The sequence below is a fragment of the Fonsecaea erecta genome (genome assembly GCF_001651985.1).
Source record: "Fonsecaea erecta strain CBS 125763 chromosome Unknown Scaff8, whole genome shotgun sequence".
In the NCBI taxonomy this organism is placed as follows: domain Eukaryota; kingdom Fungi; phylum Ascomycota; class Eurotiomycetes; order Chaetothyriales; family Herpotrichiellaceae; genus Fonsecaea; species Fonsecaea erecta.
This window is the reverse complement of record NW_017387251.1, coordinates 38,078-58,857: the sequence shown is the minus strand read 5'-3', so window position 1 is coordinate 58,857 and position 20,780 is coordinate 38,078. Positions and strand designations below refer to the sequence as shown.

At 52.2% G+C, this 20,780-nt stretch overlaps 2 protein-coding genes across 2 annotated transcripts; both read right to left on the bottom strand.

The window, feature by feature from the left end:
- Nucleotides 1–656: 656 nt before the first annotated feature.
- On the bottom strand, nt 657–19,025 carry AYL99_08694 (hypothetical protein; the record flags this gene model as incomplete). The annotated part of the gene is made up of 4 exons (XM_018840202.1): nt 657–2,186; nt 2,238–2,394; nt 2,458–9,099; nt 9,172–19,025. 4 exons carry the CDS (start codon nt 19,023–19,025, stop codon nt 657–659), a joined length of 18,183 nt encoding a protein of 6,060 aa, XP_018689949.1.
- Nucleotides 19,026–19,739: 714 nt separating this feature from the next.
- On the bottom strand, nt 19,740–20,675 carry AYL99_08693 (hypothetical protein; the record flags this gene model as incomplete). The annotated part of the gene is made up of 1 exon (XM_018840201.1): nt 19,740–20,675. One exon carries the CDS (start codon nt 20,673–20,675, stop codon nt 19,740–19,742), a length of 936 nt encoding a protein of 311 aa, XP_018689948.1.
- Between the last annotated feature and the right edge of the window lie 105 nt (nt 20,676–20,780).

Genomic DNA, 20,780 nt, shown 5'->3' with positions numbered 1-20,780 from the left:
GGCATGAGAAGTAGATGGTTGTCTGGTGCTAGACGTGGTCATCCTCGATTGGGTCTCGTCGCGTGAAGGCGTAGTTTGAGAGGACTGGCCTCGATTTGGAGGTGGGAGAGGATGCATTCAACGAGCAGGATGTACTATAGGCTGTCCAGCAAGGGAGATAGCAGGTAAGGCTCCTCATTAGACTAGAACCAAGCTGGATAAGCAGGCAAGATATACAAACAACAAAAGAGCGAACCGTGGATCTCACATACTTTGTTGCTGGGGTCAGTCGAAGAGCCAACGCTTGACCCATATACACTTTGGCCATGACGTGAGGCGACGGGCGTTTTTTCTCCCGGAGGCGCAGTCCCACGAAGACTCCGCACGCGACACCCTCCTCGAAATGGAAATGGCAGAATCGGCGACTATGGAGGTGGTTTCTAATGACGTCTTTTATCATCAAGAACGGCTACACACATTAGGTACACTATCTAGGCAAGTAGATAAGGAGATTCGTATCGTCGTCCATGAGCGCTGCAAGCTTCCCCGCCTATTCCATACCAGCAGAAACCGAGACCGCATTTTCAGCAGACATATCCCTCCAATGACCACCAACACCATCGCCATGCAAATGAAAGCAGATTCCCCGATAAGACCCATTAACTTGCTCTTGGGCATCAGAACATGTTCTCGTTCCCTTCAATCCCGCTCATGGCAAGGCTATGCGTGCTCACAGCCCGCAAGCTCTTAGCATCGCTGCCACCGCTAGCGTGCCTTGTGGAGCTCTTTACTCTTTTCCCCCTGTCTGGTCTTGCGATCAATACCTGCGCGGGGCATACCACGATCTCCTCGTCTCCCACTCCATTGTCGTCTCCCTTCTTAACAACAAGCGGGAACAGCACCATACGAACCACTGCACGTTCACGCTCCAACTCCTCATTGCTTGTCGTTTCGCCACTTCTTTCATTCATCAAGCTTGCATTGAAATATACCTTCCGCACCAGGTCGCCATTGGTATCGTACTCGGGCTGCAATGGCGGCAGCATGATGTATTCAGCTCGTTGGGTGCGCATCTCGATCGATAATTCCACCGCGGTGCGCATCACGTTGCGGAGGGATCCCACAATTTGCTCCTCTAAGTTCTGTGGTGGAGGGAGGAAGCGTGACAGTGTTGAGAAAATCTCGATAGCCACTGCTTCGGTGTCGCTTTCTCGTTGTGCCTTGAAACTCTCTCGTTTGGACAGTAACGTGAGCGTGAGTGCCCTCCACTGATGCACCGCGCTCTGCGGTCCCACCTCTCCAAGGTTCTTCTCCAGCTGCTTCAGTTTCTGTCGTTGATCACGATCCATACCAAAGAGGTATCTGATGAAGACATATTCCCAGATCATAGTCATCACCACCGACATGAAGACGTCTCGCCGTTTGACACGGTCGGCGAGGTAAACATCCACATCGGAACCATCTAGTATCGCATTGTCGAATCGGTCGACAATCTTCTCGTCTCGGACCTCGCTTGTGGTCCGACAAAGCTTAAGGTCACTGAATTTGGAAAATCGCAGCACCCACCCCTGGACCTGTTGACACAACTTCTGGCACGCCTGATCGAAGTAGTCCTCATCGTGGAAGACAACCACATCGTCGGCTCCCCTTGACAATATCTGAGACTGCAAGTCTCTGATCTTCTCTCTTGCCGCTTCAAGGTCTCCCCGAAGTCGTTGAATCTCGGCATTTTTCTCACTGAGAGCTGTATCAATCTCATGCCTGACAAGGGACTCCATGCCGGTGGATAGCTCGTTATGCCTTGATCGAAGCGTTTCCAGTTCCTGCAAAGAGTCTTGCCATTGTGATTGAGCCTCATCGTAGTTTTCTTGGAGACTCGCCAGGCTCTGTTCGTGTTCTTTCTTCAGTGACTCATGTGTAGCGATCAGCGACGCCACCTCTTGCTTGAGACGCGCGATTTCCGCATCGCGTTCTTGGATCTGCGCATTGAAAGTGACCGTGTCATTTTCAGTTCTGTTGCGTTCGAAATGAGCTTGTTCGAGTTGCTGTTCTGTCACGATCTTTGCTTCGGCCAAGGAGCGGTTCTCACTGGCGAGCTGGTCTAATTTTGCTTCAAGATCTCTGATTTGCTGCATGCTCTGTCGTTGTCGGATGCTTGGGGGTCGTGTCGGAGAGCGGGGACTGCCGGGGTATGAACCATACCCATCCTGCGCGGCTGTTAGCAACCGGAGTTATGTGCGAGATTGGGCCGAACTTACATATACCTCTGCCATTTCCCTCTCGCGAGCTGCAGTCTTGCCAGTGATCTGAGCATTGATCGGTCCTTGCGAAGACCCGGACGCGAAATTGGCTGGGTCGTACGGGGAGATCGAAGCGCTGCGCAGGTTGCGCAACGATGAAGTTCTGGACTTGCTCCTGCCAAGTGATTTAGCGCCGGGAGTTGGCGAATCACGTGATGCGAGGGTGGTCGCCACTAACGCAGCTGCTCCAGCGCCTGCTACCAAGCCAGCTGCTGCGAGGTTGTCGTTCTCTGCAGAATGTCGAGGTGTAAGAGAAGCGGGTGGATCAGAGAATGGATGCGGTTGCGAAGTCGGCGCGTGCGTGTCTTCATTGATGGCATTCAGTGTCGTCTTGCCCGGAGAATACGGGCGATTGGTGTTGGTGTGCGAATGCGAGTCGAACGCCGAACGGTTCACCGGTGCTGCAGCTGCCCGATCAATAAGGTTCGAAGCGAGTTGGTCACTGTCTTCGTGGTGTGGAGAAATCTTAGCCTTTTGTTGTCTGAGCTCTTCTCGACTGTGATGGTGACCATGAATACTGGGACTTCTTCGGAGAGGACTGGACATGGCTTGAGGACTTCTGCTTCGGATGTCCGTCTTTAGCGGAGATGGCATGGCGGGAGAAGAATGGAACAAAACCGAGGATCTGTCCTTGGAGGTGGATTCTACTGGCGACGGCTTTCTTCTCGGCGTCTCCAGACTGGCTGGATGATGGACGTGCTGTTTACTGGTCATAGCCTTGGATACATCTTCTGTCGAGCTGGTAGGTGATTGAGGTCGAGGTGGACGGAGATTTATATCCGTGTTACTGTCCTTGGTAGTGCTGAATTCTCCATGTTGAACCGTAGGACTTTGGACATAGCCGCTATCCCTGTGATATACAAACAGCTCAGAGGATAAGGTCGGCGACTCGAATTGGACACCGCTGTCTCGATTCGTCTCTGCATCGGCAAGCTTTGTAACAGGGTCAAGCTTGGCAAAAGACCACCCGGCGGACGCCTGCCGAGCTGGCGACGGCACCTTTCGCGCAGGTTCTCTGGTTGACTCGGTTTCGCTAGATCCAAAGCCAAGTCCTGCTGCAACACCCAGGGCAGTATCCATAATATCATCGTGTTCAGGTGGTGGAGTAAGTGCACGATCTCTTGGGAGGTCTTCAGGTTCTTCTCTTGCCCAAGCTGGAGGTGATCTCCTTCTTTTTCGTCTTTCACGTGTGGTGGTACTCACATCGGACAACTCTTCAGCATTTTCGGGAAGCTGTTCTCGTGGTTCTGGAATCTCCATACCCTCGTTGTGAAGGATTTCAACAGTCGCAGGCTCTCGAATCTCCGTTTGATCAAGCTCCATTGGCAGCTGGATGAACCCAGCTTCATCGGAGATTCCGCTTTTCTTCTTCGCCTTCTTATCCTTCTTATCCTTCTTGCTCTTCTTACGTTTCAAAGTATCTCTGCTGGTACTAAAATCCATTTCGTCGAGCCCTCTTCTGTTCTCTGCATCTTCAAAAGCTCGGGTTGTACCGGGGTTCATATCATTCTCGTCAATAGATTTAACAGCAGTGGATCGTTCCTCTGGCGTGATGTCATCAGTCTCAAATACACCGTGCTGATGATCGGTCACTTCCGGGACCCTGTACTCAGCTGCGACAGACCCAACGTGTTCGTCTTGTTGGTGATAATCGCCAGGCACGTACAAGGGTGGAACTACCTGATCGTTTGCTGACTTGGCTTCCGACGGATCTGATATCAGTGCGGAAATATTGGTTGCTTCTTGTAGCAATTCGTCTCCAATGTTGATGACGCGTTGCGCAGGATCACCGCCCGCCTCATGTCTATCACCTCGGAATTGGGATTTGGTAGACGACGCTGCACGTTGATCTGGATTAGATGCTGGATCATGCAAGTTGTCCAAAGTGTGCTGACCCAGCAGAGCCTCCTGTTTGACGGACGGAATCGCCGATTTACGAGGGTCCGCTGGAATGTCGGTGTAGTCCTCAGATTGTAGGGATTCTCGCTGCGCGGCACTGGCCGCCAAGTCCAAATCTGCCCCAGTCTTCATCACCTGTGAATCAGAAAGCAAGAACGGAGTTTCGAGCTTGCTCTCAGCGTTTTCCTTCTCCAGTCCTATGGCGATTGATTCCTTCTCAGAAATTTCTCCATTCCTTGGTTTTTCTGGCACGGCAAGTGGTGCCAGTGTCGACGTCCCGGAGGCATCTTCAGCGGTCTGATCTTCGTTTCCTGTCCAAGCAAGCAATGACTTCCTCTTCTTGTCCTTTTCTGACTTTTTCTTGCTGGGTGCGGAAGCAAAGTCATCAGAATTGTCCGTTTCGGGGGCAGTGACCGAGGTTTGCTCTGCCTTGACATAGTCCATGAGTTCCGGCGACGCAGTCCGCTGAATTGGCGTTTGCATAGCGGACGCGAATTCGTCATTAGAATTTGGCGTTGCCGTGCCTGATGTTCCGAAGTCATCAGTAGCTGTTAAGGCTTTACTCTTTTTACCCTTCTTCTTCGCTCTTTTGCTGGAAAATCCCCATTTGGAGTCGGGTTGGACATCAACTGGCGTTGACGTTTCGATAGGGGTGGGAGGCACGTCATCTCGCTGTGTATCCATTTCAATCTCTTCTTTCAGTCCGTTAACATCACCAGTCTCCATCCCTTCTTCGAACGCTGATTTCCTTTTGCTCTTCCTCTTCTCCTTTTGGGATTTCTTCGTTTTAGGAAAGCCAGACCAGACAGTGTCATCCTCCTCCGCCGGGGGAGTGTACTCACCCATGGTCTCGGTTGTTCGTTCCAGTGCATCGGATTTAAACCCGGGGTTTACTGAAGTTTCGCCGGGTACGGCCATCTGATCTGTAGCTGATGGGGAAACGTGCATGACTTCTGGGATCTCACTCACTAGCCCTCGGGATACTTCCTCTACTGGTTCAATCGAAGCAAGATGCCGTGCGTCCCATCCCCCTGCTGCTTCCTCGGCGACATTGCGTTCGGGGTTGATCTCCGGAGCTGCTGCGTCAACCGAATTGGCGACAGTTTTGGTTTCCAGCTGGCTTTCACTTGCAATTGGCTCTTCGACTGCTCCGAGATCTTTTGGAATTGTGAGCTGTGAGCCATTTTCAACGTCTTCGACCAAGAGTGTCTTCAGCTTCTTTTTCTTGTCCTTTTTTGCCCTTTTTGACCGACTGCTAATTTCTTCCTCTGCGGCAGTGTCATTCGTCGGTGCCGCAGTTGAAAGACGTTCCGGAGTATTCGTCACTGCAGGTTGGGTTTCCGCTGCCTCCGCTTCGACCTCAGGCCCTGTGTTTCCGCTTTGTTGAGGCTCGGAAACTGGGTCTTCATATGTGGATTGACGCTGTTTCTTACTCTTCTCCTTTGGCCGCGAAGACATGGCACCTTGTTCTGTTATGTACTCGACGCTCTTGTTCACCTCTACTACTGGACTCGGCACCTCTGGTGTAGACATCTCATCCACACCTCCGACGGGGGATGCGACTGGAAACTCGGGTGGAAGTTCTGCGTGGAACTGAAGATTCTCAAGCTTCGCTGCATCTGGGGCGGCTAATTGTTCGATTTGTGACTGTGCGGCAGGCACTGCTATCAGTGTCTCAGACAGACGTTCCTCTGTGATATGTCCTTGCTTGCTTTCTAACGGCAATGTCGCTTCAGAAATCGATGATTCTTCGACATGTACCGAGTCGGTATCCATTGTCGTTGGCGTTTCATTGGCCGCTTCAGTGACAATGGGAACTTCACCATCATGAGAAGCTGCAAGTGAGTGTGGAACAGCAGGGGCAAGATCAGCTGTGCTCTCATCTGGGAGAGTTGTGGTGGGCACATCAGAAACCGTATGAATACTCGGCCGCAATTTTGGGCTGTCACCTGCTTCAATGTTTGCAAATGTAACTAGGGGAACTTCCTCAGCTGTAGTTTCCTTAGGATCTTGGCTTTTCATGATTGTGCGCTTCTGAACGGGCGTGGCATCCATCGACATCTCATACTGACGTAAAGCATCACCGATTGGTTGAGGGTCAGTGTTGGCAGCGGCAGGATCAAAGCGATGCTCTTCACTCATATGCCCCGTACTCGGTGTGCCTGCAACATCTCCTTCGACTGTCGAGAACGAGGATTTCTCCTCTGACTGTTTACTTTTGGAGACGGGGATTGGACTAGCCAGTGCCTCCATTGAGAGCGGGAACTCCTCAACGTCCGCAAAGGTCGACTGTCGCTTCTTCTTCTTTTTACCGCCCTTCTTTGCGACGCCCGATCCCTCTATTCTTGGCTCCTGGTCGGGTATTGCTTCAGATACTGCGGGAACTGGTTGTGTCGTCGCTTCGTCCAAGCCTTCCACCTTTGCAGACTCAACTTCTGGCGTACTTGGGGCAGGTTCAGCAAAGCTGTCATCCAAATCAAGTCGCTGGTGTTTCCTTTTACCATTCTTCGATTTCGACTTGGTCGAAGTTGGCCAGTCGTTTTCAGCAATAGGCAGTACGGCTTCCATGGGGGTGAGTGAAGAATCATCTTCTGCCATGAGTGTCTGGAAAGCTTCTTGTTCTTCGAGCTCCCCAGCGCCTGATTGGCGGGCTTTCTTCTTTCCTTTCTTCAGCTTCTTACGGGAAAGATCTGGTTGTTCGGAAACTTGACCCAATGAGGCTACGTCGACGATTCCAGCCGTAGCCAAATCTTCTCCTGGGGTTCCGGAAAGTGATTGTGCCCACATGTCACGTACATTCAAAAGTTCAGCCTCTTCATGAACGGGCTCCATTGGAACGAGCTCCTCTTTCGGAGGCTTTTCGCCATCAGCATTATCCTGTTCGGAGACTGTTTGTACCTTGCTCGACTCTTCCGCGATATCAGCTGCTCGGGGTTGGTGACCACGCCCTTTCAGTTGAGCTGAAGTAGATTCTTCTGGCGTCAAAGTCCTGGCAATCACGTCGTTCGCCTCCGCTGAAGCTGATTCTTGCTGGGTTATAGGTTCAAACATCGGCTCCTTTTCTGAAACGTTCACATCGGGCTCCCTGACCCCATTCTCGATCTTGCTATCGAGATATGGGTCTTCATGCGGACCGATCTGTTCATTGTCCTGGTACCAACTAGCGTCATCCAATTTAAATTTCTGGCCCTTTTTTCGATTTTTTTTCTTGCCGGAGGGAGCCCGCCAGTCTTCCGCTTGATGTCCAGGAGTGAGGACGTCGTTCTCCCGACTGAGATCTTCAACTCTGTCCGGCCTTTGTGTATCGTCATTGGTAAAAGGCCCAGTCACGTTGTCTGTTGTTGATTGAGAAGCTTCTTCCTTCGTGGTCTCAAAGGCCGGGCCAGTGGCTGCAGATTCGATGTCGGATTGCCGTTTCTTCTTTTTCTTGTCCTTTTTTGACTTTGTCGGTATGGATGCTAGCTCTTGTCGGATATTTGAAGAGTTTTCTTCTATAGTTAATGCATCGCGCTCGGGTTCATGAACTTCAAAAGCAGATTCTATCGTTGGTTCTGATGTAGGTCCTGATTCGTCTGCGATCGTCTCAATTGATGGCCTGATTTCCGTTTCAATATTTGATTTGTCAGCGGAATGTGTTATAGTCTCTGAATGAAGAGCATCAGGAACTTGGGTCGCTTGGCGCTTCTTCTTTTTCTCGTCTTCATCTGCGTCTGGTCCATCTGTCACTGTTTGGGTTTCACTAGGCAGAGACCTGAATTGGGTTGTTTCGGTGATGAGGTTTGATTGTCGTTTGTCTTTCTCTTTTTTCCTTTTCTTCTTGGATTGCTTTGGTGGAAAGCTTGAATCTTCCTCGAGCACGGCTTCAGATTCACTGGGGACCGCTGAGATTTTGCGAGGGGAAGCAGGCTCGACAGTTGCCTCGCTGCCAGTCATAACCCCAACTTTATCTGCTGGCTCTGCGAGAGTATCAATGATTTTTTCGGCCGGACTTCCAATATTGCCTTCATTGACGGTTACTCTTGTAGATTCGGCCGGGGTCTCGAAGGAGGTTTCAATACCCTCTTCACTAGCAGCTTCAGGAGTAGGTTCGGCAGCTGTCTGGGGAGTAAATACAGCAGCAGGCTCGTTGGCAGGCTTAGAGGAATGCTCGAAATGATGTGCAACAGTAGCCTCGGAAGTAGATTCCGTTACAGCCTTGAAGAAAGGCTCAGGGGCAACTTCGACATCACGTTCAGCACCAGATCCCTCAGCCGGGTTGGCTGCAGACCGAGCAGGAATTTCAGCGTTTGTTACAACAGGAGATATGGGCGCTGCTGTCTCTGAGGGAGGATTCTCAGACCCCCGGGACTCAGTAGGCATGGCTTTTTGAGTGGTATCGTTGATTGATGTCTCAATAGCAGCAGTATCGTCTCCCGAGGCATCGTTGACTCTAGCTTCAGCCTCCATGGCCTTCACGGATTGTATTGTCATATCGGGCAGATTGTCCAGGCTCGACCCTGTGACAGGAGACCCCTCCTTCGTAACATCAAGAGAAGCTCGTGGATCGGTATGGTTCTCAACGCCAAAGTCTGCCAGCTCGGGAGCAGCGTCGTCGTTCTCCACATCTGCCGGAGGCAGGGCTGTAATCGACTGTTGTTGTTGTTGTTGCTGTTGTTGAACAACGCCTGTGTTCAGATTCTCAGCAGTAGTGCCAACACTGTCTTCGGCCTCTCCAGGTCGCAGATCTCGGGCATGTTCAGTCCTTCCGCCCAAGTGTGGATCTGTATCTGCACTTCCGACTCGATCCGTAGGCGTGGTGGGTAATATTGTCTGGACCTGTTCATCGTTCTCAATTTCAACATCGTCGACCGACCCAGATACATTATCCGACACGTATTGGCGCTCTTTCTGGGCCTTAGATTTCTTTGATTTCTTCTTGGAGCTGGAGCCACCATCAGCGTCTTGATACCCTTCAACAAGACCTGGTTTGTACTCGGATTCGACTTCGACATACTTTAGTTCCGTCGGTGCTTCTGCCATCGAACCCTCGTCCGGAACACCGGAGTTCATGATACTGTCTGCGACCTCTCCCTCCTGCACAGATGAAAATACTTCAGTGCCTTCGACGGCACTGGCACGTTTCTTTTTCTTATCCTTCCTCGGCTTTTTGGTCGTTATGAGGTACATGTCCTCATCTTGGCGAGGCTCATCTTGGACAAGCCTAGGGTCTCCTACAGGTAGAGCTTCAGAGGATCCCGGAGCTGTTGGCATCTCTGTGTCCTTGTCCTCCTCAGCGACGGAGAATACTGGCTTGGTCACGGTTTCATCTGATAAAGGAGCTTCTCGCACAGATTTTGTGTTTGGGGCGTCGCCTGAAACGGAGATTCGCTTCTTTTTCTTATCTTTTCTCGACCTTTCAGTACCAGAAGCCCAGAAGCCTTCGTCCTCGTGAGTTGGCTCTCCAGCGGGAATTTGGTCGGTAGGGGTCTGCACATTTATTGAGCTTTCGTCATGGGCTGAAGCTGTGGGAGGTTCTTCTATGTGATCTCTTTCAGCGATTGTTGATGGTGTCGGCGCAGCCTCCGCCTGTTCATCATTGATTGGCTCGTTCTCACCAGCAGTAGGAGTGCCTTTGAACCCAAGCTCAGGGTCTTTTGAAGCTTCTTCGTATGGTGCTCCGGCCACTTCGAGCGTTGACTCTGGGGATGTGTCCACTATTCCCATTTCTGGTTTCGTCTCATCCGTAGGAGCGACGGCAATAACCGGCACGGTCGCACCTCTTATTGCTAGAAGGGGCGTTGCAGCTTCTAGTCCCTCCACGGAAGTGTGGGTGTTGTCTGCAGGAAGTTGTTGATATGCAGGTGGAGTCTCGGTTCTAAATGAGTCCACAGCAGCGTGGGTATCCAACGTCTGGTCTTCGTCCGACCTGTCGTTCTGCAGAGGAGCATCGAGTTGTATTGTCTCCGGCCTGAGAGAGTGTCCGATAACTTCTGGAGCAGGTACAGGGACCAAAGGATCTTTTGACGCATCCGCCGAGAGTACGTCGTTGGCTTGCTCTGCAAATGACTCAGGAGCCGCTTGAGGCACGTCGACAGCGACTGGCTCTTGCACCATCTCATTCGTGAACGTGGGTTCTCTGGCGGAACCTGACACATGAGCAGCAGGGTCTATGCTCGGCTGTGGTTCATGGGGTAGCTGTGTTGCGGTAGATGATTCTTCGGACATCTGTTCACTTGTTTCCTGGATTGGCACTGGGACACTCTTTTTCTTCTTAGACTTTTTCTTTTTGCCCGATTTCAAGCTCGTCTCTGGGACATGCTCTGCCTCCTGTTGGACGTTGACTGTAGAATCAACAGCCATCTCTGATCCGTCAGGTCCCTCTAAAGTCGGCGGCTCGGGTTCGTTCGAAGCCCCTGTGGCGCTGCGTTGTTTCTCAACGGCCGACTCGACAGCCGGGGCAGGCTCACCAGGTTGGTTCTGATAACTGCTCATATCAGCATCATCCCCACTGTACGGCTGGAACTGTTTCTTTTTTCCGTTCTTGCCCTTCCTGGTTTTCTTCAGGGTTGAGACACTGCTATCAACTTCAGGTGACGACGACAAGCCCATTATGCCACTTCTAACGCTAGGATCCACGGCAATAGTTGAATGCGCGTTGACATCACCGGGTGGCACCTCTGGCTCGCTGGGATTGGTTTCGAAATCATCACCAAACGGATTTGGACCATCTCCTGTGGGTGTTGGTTCTTTAGTGACCTCCCCAGGCAAAATCGGACGCGCGGTCTCGACCTCTTGCCGCTCGGCCATTGCAATTTGTTGTGTGTTATCACCTTCTGTAGGGAGAGACTCTGGTTCCACTAGATTATCCATTATTGATGTCTTCTTCGCCTTCTTTTGTTTTCGCTTTTCTTTCTTGGAACGCCCGGCCAGTCTTTCTCCGTCAGTTGGCACTGAGACTCGCTCGGTAGAAGGACTAGGAAGCTCGCCTTCCTCCCGGATGGTAGATAACTGGGTCCCTCCGATATCAGGAATCTCCGGCTGAAATGCTTGATAGGCTGCTTCGATGGTAGCACCTGTAGTCAAGCCCCGAGCTTCCATGGCTTGTTTGAATGCCTCTTCTAATGGATCTCGGCTTGATTGTGCGACATTTGATGATTCATCTTCTGTGAGAGATCGGTCTAGAGCCGCATCGCCAACCCCTATATTCTGCTTGTCGATGTCAATAGATGGTGCTGCTTCTAGTTGTATAGGTGTCTCAGACTCTACCGCTGTCGGCGGTACGTCTGTTGCGGCTTCAAAGCAATCCTCGATACCAGAAGTACGAGCTTCGATACCCAGCACGTCCGACGCGAAAACCGCTTTTGGCTCGGTGCTCTGAATTTCAGCATCACTCTGTTCTCCGTTTACTTGCGACACCAGCGAGGAAGCATCATCAGAGGTCAATCGGGCATCCTCGTCATTCTTGTCTCCAGCCTCCCGTGACTTCTTTGGCTCGTGACTGGGTCCTGTTGCTTTCTCGACACTTTCCATGTGCACGTCAAAGCCCTCCCGTGAGTCTTTAACGGTCTCGGCTTGCTTCTCGAGACCTGGCATCGGATGAAAAGGTTCAGATACTGAAGATGATGCAAGGAAGCCGTCCTCGGGGCTTTCTCCAGATGTCTCGTTGAGCCTTTCTGCCTCCTCGGGACTGGCTATGCCTGCCCCAGTGACTTCATCGGGATCAGATGGGCGACCATCAACTGACCGGACCTGTGCCACCTCGTCGAGGTGCGATGGAGATACGAGTTCGTTGGCGGCTGGTTTCTGGAAGCTGTCGATCTCTGGCACCTCAGTGTTAACTGCAGTACTAGCATCCGCTATCATATCAGGGTCAAGCCTGCGCTTGTGAATTTCCGCGAATACGTCTCGCCAAGCGTCCCCACCAAAGGTTGCTTCGCTAGGTACTTGCGACTCCGTGTCTCGATCCAGATCAATAGTTGCATGGACTGGTTCATTTTGGTTCGGTTGTTGGGTGGTCGTCTCACTCCCAGCTCCTGCCACGTTCTCTCCGTCAGGGCCAGACGCCAGCATAGCCCCCTTAAAACCCTCCGCAAAGGACTGAGGCTTCCTGGGTGTCTCTACTTCCTCTGCTGGCAAATCTTCCTGTGAGTGTTTGAGCGCTTGACGGGCGGCGAGTGCCAGAGCAGAGCCAACGAGAGCACCGGCGGCTGTGGTACCGATTTCGTCTTGCCATGCTGCTGATGCTGATCTCGGGAGCGAAGGACTCCTCCTACTCCGACTACGACTTAGCGTCCCAGTTGGAGACAGACTCCTGCTTCGTGCACTCATGTAATCCTGGTCAGCATCCGTACCTGCGACGCTGGGAAGGGGACTATGAGGCACAAATTGCTCGTCTACCGAGCCAGCGTCATGCAAAAGGGTTGGATCTTGCAGCAACTCGCTCGGTGAATGGAATTCGTATTTCGGTTTGGGCTTCTTTTCTTGGTCACGAGCCCTTTGTGCTTCGCCGGGCACAGGCGTGGCTGATCGAGAATCCAGATAGTCTGGAGATTCTCGCCTTCCCTCGCCGTCATTCCAATATGAGTAACTGTGTCGTCTGCCACGCTCACGGAAAACTTCGGTGCTGATCCGTGATGGAGTAAAAGACTCGGCTTGGTCTTGCAAATGGGCTTCAGCTCGAAGATCTTCCAAAGACGGATGTGCTGAGCTAGTTTTGCTGGATGGCAACGATGGATATTCTTCAGAAGGGTCGGTTGCCGCTGTTCTCGCATAGTTTTGTCTCTCCACGAGATACAATGGCCGAAATTCCTTGCTGGAACGGAATTCTGTCGACTTCGGCCTTCCTTGACGGGTCCGAGGCGTCGTCAGCGGTGAACTCGGTGCTATTACTGGCGAGCTCATGGAGAAGCGTGGGTTAGTGGGCGATATAGGGGGCCGTCGGAAATGGAGAGGTACAGCGGTCGGAGAGCTGGCCATCATTGGGCTAGAAGGAATGTCGGCTGTTCGAATAGCAGACAGGCGCCGAGAGGCTGCGGGCTGGGCAAAGGGGGCTGAAGAACCTTCCTCGACAACGTCAGGTGCTGGTTCATTGGGCAGAGTTCCAGAATGGTCTACTTCCGTCAAAGCCGTAAGTGGTACCGCAACATGATTGTCATTTGTCGGTCTGACCGATGCCCCAAGGTAGACACTACTGGTATTATCGGGCGGTGAAGATGTCTCTCTCTCGGACCTTGGCCCCGAGACACCATCAGTACCCATTGGCATGTCTGTGACCATTGGCTGTGGCATTTCGGGGCGACTTCCTAAAAAAGACTCCTGGTCTGCGCTGTCCTTAGTCGGTGTTCCGGCGGTCTCCTCAGCAGAAACGAAACCGTCATCGACAGTTTGATCATTGGAGGTCTCTTTTGGGTCATGGCGCACAGTTTGGCGATCTGGGCTGCGTTGGCTCCGTGTGGATGGTTCAGATACTGCCGTCGCGACATCATCCCACTCGGATTTGTCTTTAGACTTGCGCTTCTTTCGAGTCTCCTTTGCATCTCTCCGCTCCCGATCTGCCCGACTGTCTGACTTAGACGATTTTGAGCTTTTTTTGCTAGATGTACTGATGTCGCTCTTGTTGCTGGCGAAGAGGTTGCTGAAAAAGCCACCAGATTCCTGCGTTCTTGAATCTGGCGTGCTGCTCGTAACAGGACGGTCGTCACCCTCATGATATCCATCAGAGTCTTTATGGTGGCTAGTCCGCGACGTTCGCTTCTCATCCTTGCCACTACGAGCCACGGTTGGCTCTTCGCCAAAATCCCCATTGCTGTATCTTGAGCTTCGCCTGGGCCTTTCATTGTCATACAGATCATCATCGGTACGGGATCTCCGGAGTGGTTCGAAATCCGCATTCTCGGCCGTTCGTCTATTCTTAGATTTCCTTGATGTCTTCTCGCCAGCATCGCTCTTGGCGCCGGTCTTCGACTTCTTCGGCTTTTCTCGTAGACGTTCCCATTCCTCAGGATCCGAGTGATGTTCTCCTTTTGAACCTGAATGCTGACCCTGAGACCTAGGATCACTGGACACAGTCAGTCCCTCAGGTCTCGAAGACTGGCAGTGGCTTCCGCTCGTTGACCCAGCGTCGACATATTGACCATTGTTCTTCGTCAGCGGGTCTGCAGCTAGAAGGATAGACGTGCCTACGCCCAGGCCTAAGGCCGACGAGTCAAGCGCACCGCTCTTATTGGCGAGACTGCGATCAATGTGGGGCTTATGAGACGGGTCCCTAGGAGATGCATCTTCCAAAACCTCAGAAGGAATTTGCTGCGCTGGAGACGGGAGAGATGCGTCCACAGAAGAGCTGGAACGTTCTCGCCGACGCCGGCCCTTGGTGCTGGGTCTAGCATCCTCAGATATGTTTTCGTTCTCACACAGTTCGCGTTTGTCTTGTTCACCCCCATCTTCCAAGGCGAGAACGATTCTCGGCTTAGTCTCGGGTTCGACTGTGCTGGAATTGCCCCTTGCGGCACCTAGATCGCTCACTGTTTCAGCAAAAGGGCTTTGATAAACTGCTTTCTGTCGGTTGCTTTCAGTTGTTTCTATTGGAAATGCATCTCCGGGCCGATCTTCAAGCAGGCCATTGATGGAAGTCGACATGGTATCTTGAGAATCAGATCCATGGTCAAGATCATGGTATACCAACCCCACAGAGTCCTCCTTGGGTTTATCTTCTGGTAGTTTTTGAGCGATTTCCTCGGCTTCTAGGTCATTGATCGTCCAAGCGCGGCCTATCTGAGGTCTGTCATCAATGACGGACATTTCCTTCTCAAGTTGTTCTGCTGTGTTCTCATCTAGCGTCCAGGCCCGACCTACACTTGGTCGCTGTTGCGTCTCTTCGGTGATTGAAGCCGGCGCTTCGGTAACGGCATCCAGAGATGGAATGTCTGCAGTGTTCTGGCCTTGAAACTGTGACTCGGGCCCATAATCGGAGCGTTCGTATTCTGGTGTCACGACTTCATAGACGAACGTGTCATGCTCGCCCCACGTAACTTTGGACTCCTTCCGCTCGAGTGGTTCTCCGATATCCTCGAGTGTTCCTTTTGATCTAGGCTCAATGTCGGGCGTTGCATCGCCTGCAACACTGTGGACCTGGCTTCCAGGCGGTGTGGGTTCGATCAACCCAAGAATTGGAACAGGCCAAGGGTGTAACAAAGGGTCATCATCCATTCCGAGACCGAATTGTCGATACGTGAACGGGTCGAAGGGGTGTGAGCTGCTAGGTTTGGGCGCTCCGGGAATGATCTCAACCACGGTTGCTCCAAAGTCGTCTCGATGCTCAGCCTTGTCGTTGTGTTCCTTGAGATGTTCTTTGATTTCAGTAGGAACGAAGAAGGCACCGTAGTCGTCATGTTGGACAGGTGATGGCGTTGAACGAACTCCGTGAGCTACCATCCCGGCATTTCTTTCTTGTTGTGTCTCGGATGACGAAGAGGCATCTTTTTCTCTCATCTTCTTCAAGTTGGACTTCCGGGTGGGGGTTCCTTCTTCGTGCGACCTCCTCTTATTGTCCCTATTAACCATAGAGCCTACAGCCACAGCTGCTGCTTCGCCGATAACGGCACTTTCGACGGCTTTCTTTAGGTCTGACCCCTTCTTTCGTGCTTCAGCTTTTTCGTGCTCTTGATAGAGTCTCTCCAATTCACGATCAATTTCAGCCACTCGTCTGTCAGCATCGAAAGAGCTCTCACCAGCGTCAGACGATCGCTTGGGCTTTAGTGCTGTCTGGTCGCGCAATGGTTCAGCTGAATTTTGAATAGGGTCCATGGAAAGAGTAGCATCGACAGGTTTTCTTTGATCATTGTCGCCAAAACTATCCCTTCGCCTCTTGTCCCTGCACTTAGCGCGTTCTTCGTTCTCAAGCTGTTCGTTGGTTAAGTTGAAATTGACGCTGTTTCTCGAGGCCTGAGAGGGCAGATCGGCCGGAAATGAATCTCGTTCGACATAACTTGAGGCTCTCTGCCCAGTCCATGGCATCCGTCCCTCGAACTGAGTGCCTCCTGAGAGGTTGTTGTCGATGAAAGGTGTGACAGGGACGATTGGCTGAGGTTGGTATAGGGCCATTGGCATTGACGATACTCTGGTTGTCTGAGGAGAAGCCTTTGACGGCGAATCGGACATCGGCCGAGGTTCTAATTTACGCATCGAATCTGGTGAACTGTAAGTCGGTGGCGGATTTGATTCCTTCGAGAGTGCATTAGAGGCCATCCAACCACCTAGGGCCCCTCCCGCACCCGCAAGAGCGGCCGTTTTGACTGATGAGATGGGAAAGTATGGCGCGTGCCCGATATTGGCTTGTTCCAGACTGTTCTGATATTGTCTCTGATCCTGTTCCCTGGAGTTGTAGCCCGATCCCAAAGGTCGGCCGTTTTGAGGGAGATGCTCCCGCCTTTGGGAAGTAGAGAACCCCCCACCATATGCCATTGCCATATCCACACTGCTTTCCGAGTCGCCTCCGCCATCTGTATCATACCATTCGTCGTCGCGCCCGCCGGAAGTTTCGTGATCTGCCATGGAGATTCGACGTCCGTTTGCATGCTTACCATCTGGACCTGTATGCCTATCAGCGTCATATTTCTGCCTACCTTTCTGTTCTCTTCGATTGGCCTCGCCAGCAAGCGCAGTCCCAGTAATAACCAGGTCTTCCATTGCGGCCACGGAGTTGTTTCGATGCTTCTTGCCCTGTCTCTCTCGTAGTCGCTTCTTGGAGATCTTTCGGCGGACGGTTCCCTCTCCAAATCGTAGATCTGCATCGGATGAGGAACTCGACGCGTTTGAGAAACTGAAGAGGCCTTTTGGCTTCTTGCCCTTCCTCGAATTGGCCGATGGGCTGGTAAAGAAGCTCATCAGGCCACCTGACCCTTCATTGGTTGTTGATAGGTCGACATATGAGTGCATTGGAGATACTCGTTTGGAAAAATATTTCTTCCTCGAACTTGGTGACCGACTCCTGCTTTTACTCCGGCGCCGAGTTCCCGCGTCGAGAGCTGCAGCACCAATTGCAAGCCCGGCGGCACCTAGCCCGGTGCTCAACGCGGTGCCACGAGAGATCACTTGAGAAGATCGGCTCGAGGACGATGAACTCGACCGACGGGCCGGATGCCCTCTTTGTGTTGAAGAAGTTTTGCTTCTGGCTGCACTGTGGTGGCTATGCGATCGTCCGAAGCCCGCATCATCGTACCGCCGAAATTGTTGCTCTTCTTGAAAACTGACTCGGTTCGGGTTCGCAGGGTGTCCGGATTTCACAGAGTATGTGTCGTCGGAGTCGTGTTTCTGTTTGACTATTGCCTCCCCGAGTTTCGCCACCCCGTAGCCAGCCAAGCCCCCGACTACCATCTTCTTTTTCGCAGAGGGGTGTTTCCGAAGATTTTCATCCGAGCTCTGTCTATACATCTTGTCTACCCGTGTCGTACTCCCATGCCGACTCCCAGGAGACGGCCTTCGCCGGCGATAGTCATGTCTGCGAGGGGCATCGGCGGGTGAGCTCATGGGATCGAAGCAATATTTACAAACACCGATTGACTCGGTATATTCTTCGAATCGAGCCACTGCTTCAGGATCTCGCCACCAGTCAATGAATCTGCCAAAGAGTCCCTGATGTTTATGTCGGTGGGCATGATGCGTCTGAGTACCATGTGAGAGAGGATAGCCGTGAGCCAGTCCGGCCATGCTTGTTGAGTTTTGATGCTGGGTGAGTGAGGCTGGATTGTGAGAGTGGCCGGAGACATATGCACCGGCTGCTGCCCCAGCAAGTGCCGCAGCGCCGCCATACAAAGCTGCACTTGAATACTGATGCGAGCCACCAATACCGGCTGGGGCGGAATACGGGGATGATGCCGTTTGCGCTCCCGGTGGAGGTCTATTGGGCGTTTGATACGCATTGGTCGATGAACCACCACCTCCTCCACCAGCGTAATACTCGGCGGCTTCGCCGATCGCAGCAGTGCCTGAGGCGGGAAAAGAGCCAGTCCTGCCAGGAGCGAGCCCAAAAGCCGGTGGAGGATTGCCTTGGGGGCGGGGGCTCGTTCTGGGGCTCACCCCGTAGTAGCTATGCCTGGGAGGCTTGTCGGAGCCCAGATTCAGCTTCTGGGGAGGTTTGGAAGGGGTCATCTGCGACCCAACATCGTCATCATAGTCATTGTTACCGAAATAGCTAGCAGCAGCGCCGACTTGACCCATGCTGCTCGGCTCAGGGGGAGGTTTGGCTTCAACGGTCGGTTCCAGAAGATGCGCCTGCTCTGCACTGGTGACAATATTTGGAGCGTTGGGACGAACACCAGGTTGGAAAGCGACTGATTCTCCACTGTCGCCATAGTACTCTGCCGCTAGTCCAGGAGGCCGATATGGCTGAGAATACGTAGATGGAAACTCTCCTGGGAACTGATTTTGAGGGAGGGACGCACTGTTGCTCCGGTAGGGGCGAGCGCTCTCCTTACTATTTGACTTGCTAGACCTGCGAGAGTCACGAGCGCTATCGTCCTTCCTCGGTTTCCATGAATCGTTGTCCTCCTTGCCACCCCGACTCTTCTCGTATTTTGTCCTTTTATCGTTCTTGCTTGACCGTTTCCGCGTGTCACTGGGTTCCGGGTCTTCTCGTAAATCATTTCGGTATCGATCTGATATTTGTGAGGGTTCGTCGGTGATCGATGTCGCATAAGTAGCATCAGTCTCGTCGTACTTGCTGTGTCGGCTGGGCTTGCGGCGCGAAGAAGTGGTCATCGCATCTGCAGTGGAACGCCCCTTCGGATAGTCTTGGTCTTCATTTCTCGGCCGCTCGGACCTGGCAGATGCTTCTGAGCCGGTTCGATGCCGGCCTGAGCTGGATTTTCTCATGGCACATCAGACGGAATTACAGAGGCGTCAAGGCGTTCTCGACATGCGGACTTGGTTCGATGAAACGATAGAGATTGAGCGCTGTTGGTAATAGTCGTATCATACCTACGACGCGTTTGACGTCGATGCTCGCAGGTCACGAAATGATGATAATGGGGAAGATGATTGTGCAGCGCAAAGGGACTAAAAAACAGTACAGCTTGCTGCGCTGGCAGCAGCGACGATCGAATTGTCTTTCGCGTCTTCTAAGTGCGACGACCACGAGATTTGAGTGGCTGGGCCTAACGAGCTGGCTACCTACGTTATGCAGCCTGGAGAGCCTACAAACCCGAACTCCGAGAACCTGGGAAATCACCACAATGATTAATTAGGGCTCACCTAGGCGCGTGCCTAGCGAGCGGTAGGGAGCCCGCGCAACTTACTTGGGAAGCCCAAAACAGCCTCAGACCAGGCCAGGCTACTCCTTAAGTTGAATATCGAGCACATTTCAATGTGAATTTTGTGCCCACATGGATTAAATGTTCCAGATCATGTCACCGCCAGCGCCGCTAGGGGCAGGAACCGCTCATAGGCTCCCTCCATTTGATTCAGCTGGGCAAGGGACGAAGGACGACGGAAGCACGCATACTGATTGGAGCAGTCGGGATAGAAGGGTTTAGCGCACTTTAAGTCGTTCTGTCAAATACAGCGTACTCGCAATCTGTCCCGATCACCTTACTCTTTGTGAGCGTAATACTTCCTCCAGTCGTGGACGTCCTTAAATCCCAAAACTTCTCGGATCTTCTTGTTGGACAGCGGCGCCTCCCACTCACCCATCTTCCGCGTAATTGGCGTGTTGGGACAGTGCTTTCTCAAGAACTCCTCGGTCGGCACTGCCGTTGTAATAGTGTCGTTGGTTGCATTGAATACCTGGAAGCCTAGCCCACTCTTTGCGACGCACAAATCACAAATTTGACCAAGGTCCCGAGCATCAATGTAGCTCCAAGCATTTCTTTTCCTCGTTTCTGGATTGCCTACATGTCGGGGAAAATCCCTCTCGTATTCGTGTGGTTCAATCACATTGCCAATCACCAAAGCGTAGATATCGATATTGAAACGTCGGGCAAAAGTCCGTGCAATCCGCTCTCCAGTCAATTTGCTGCAGGCGTACGTATCCTCTGGGTTTCGATCGTAAGTTTCCTCATCGAGCGGGAAGGAATGGTAGTCGTCGTCTCCCTGCGTGAAGCAAACGCCGTAGGTCGTCTCGCTGCTTGCAATAACAATCTTTTTCACACCCAACTTGCAAGCAGCCTCGATCACATTGTATGTGCTCATGACGTTGCCCCGAAAAGTCTCGCTGTCTGGCACAATCAGGTTTCGGGCATATGCCGCAAAGTGAATGACAGCGTCGGGAGGACCAGGACGCTTCGGAAGACCATACTCGCTCATCGAAAATAGAGATGATAATGCATTGAACACTTGAGCGCCGTCTGTCAAATCGGTCTTCAATGTGTAGACACTCTTTCCAGGAGGGATATGGTCTTTCGGGAAGTCCACCAGATCCAAATTCAGGACTTGGTGTCCTTTGTTCAACAAATACGGAATGCAGTGTCGTCCAGCTTTCCCTGAACCCCCGGTGAAGACAATTCTTTTACCCAAGGACGTAGCCATGTTTGAAGTTGAAAGTAAAAACGATTTTGCGTGGAGATGGAAATCTGCTTCCCAAGACAGATCGCGACAACGACACCCGTCGGCCTTTTGTGAAATGATGACATG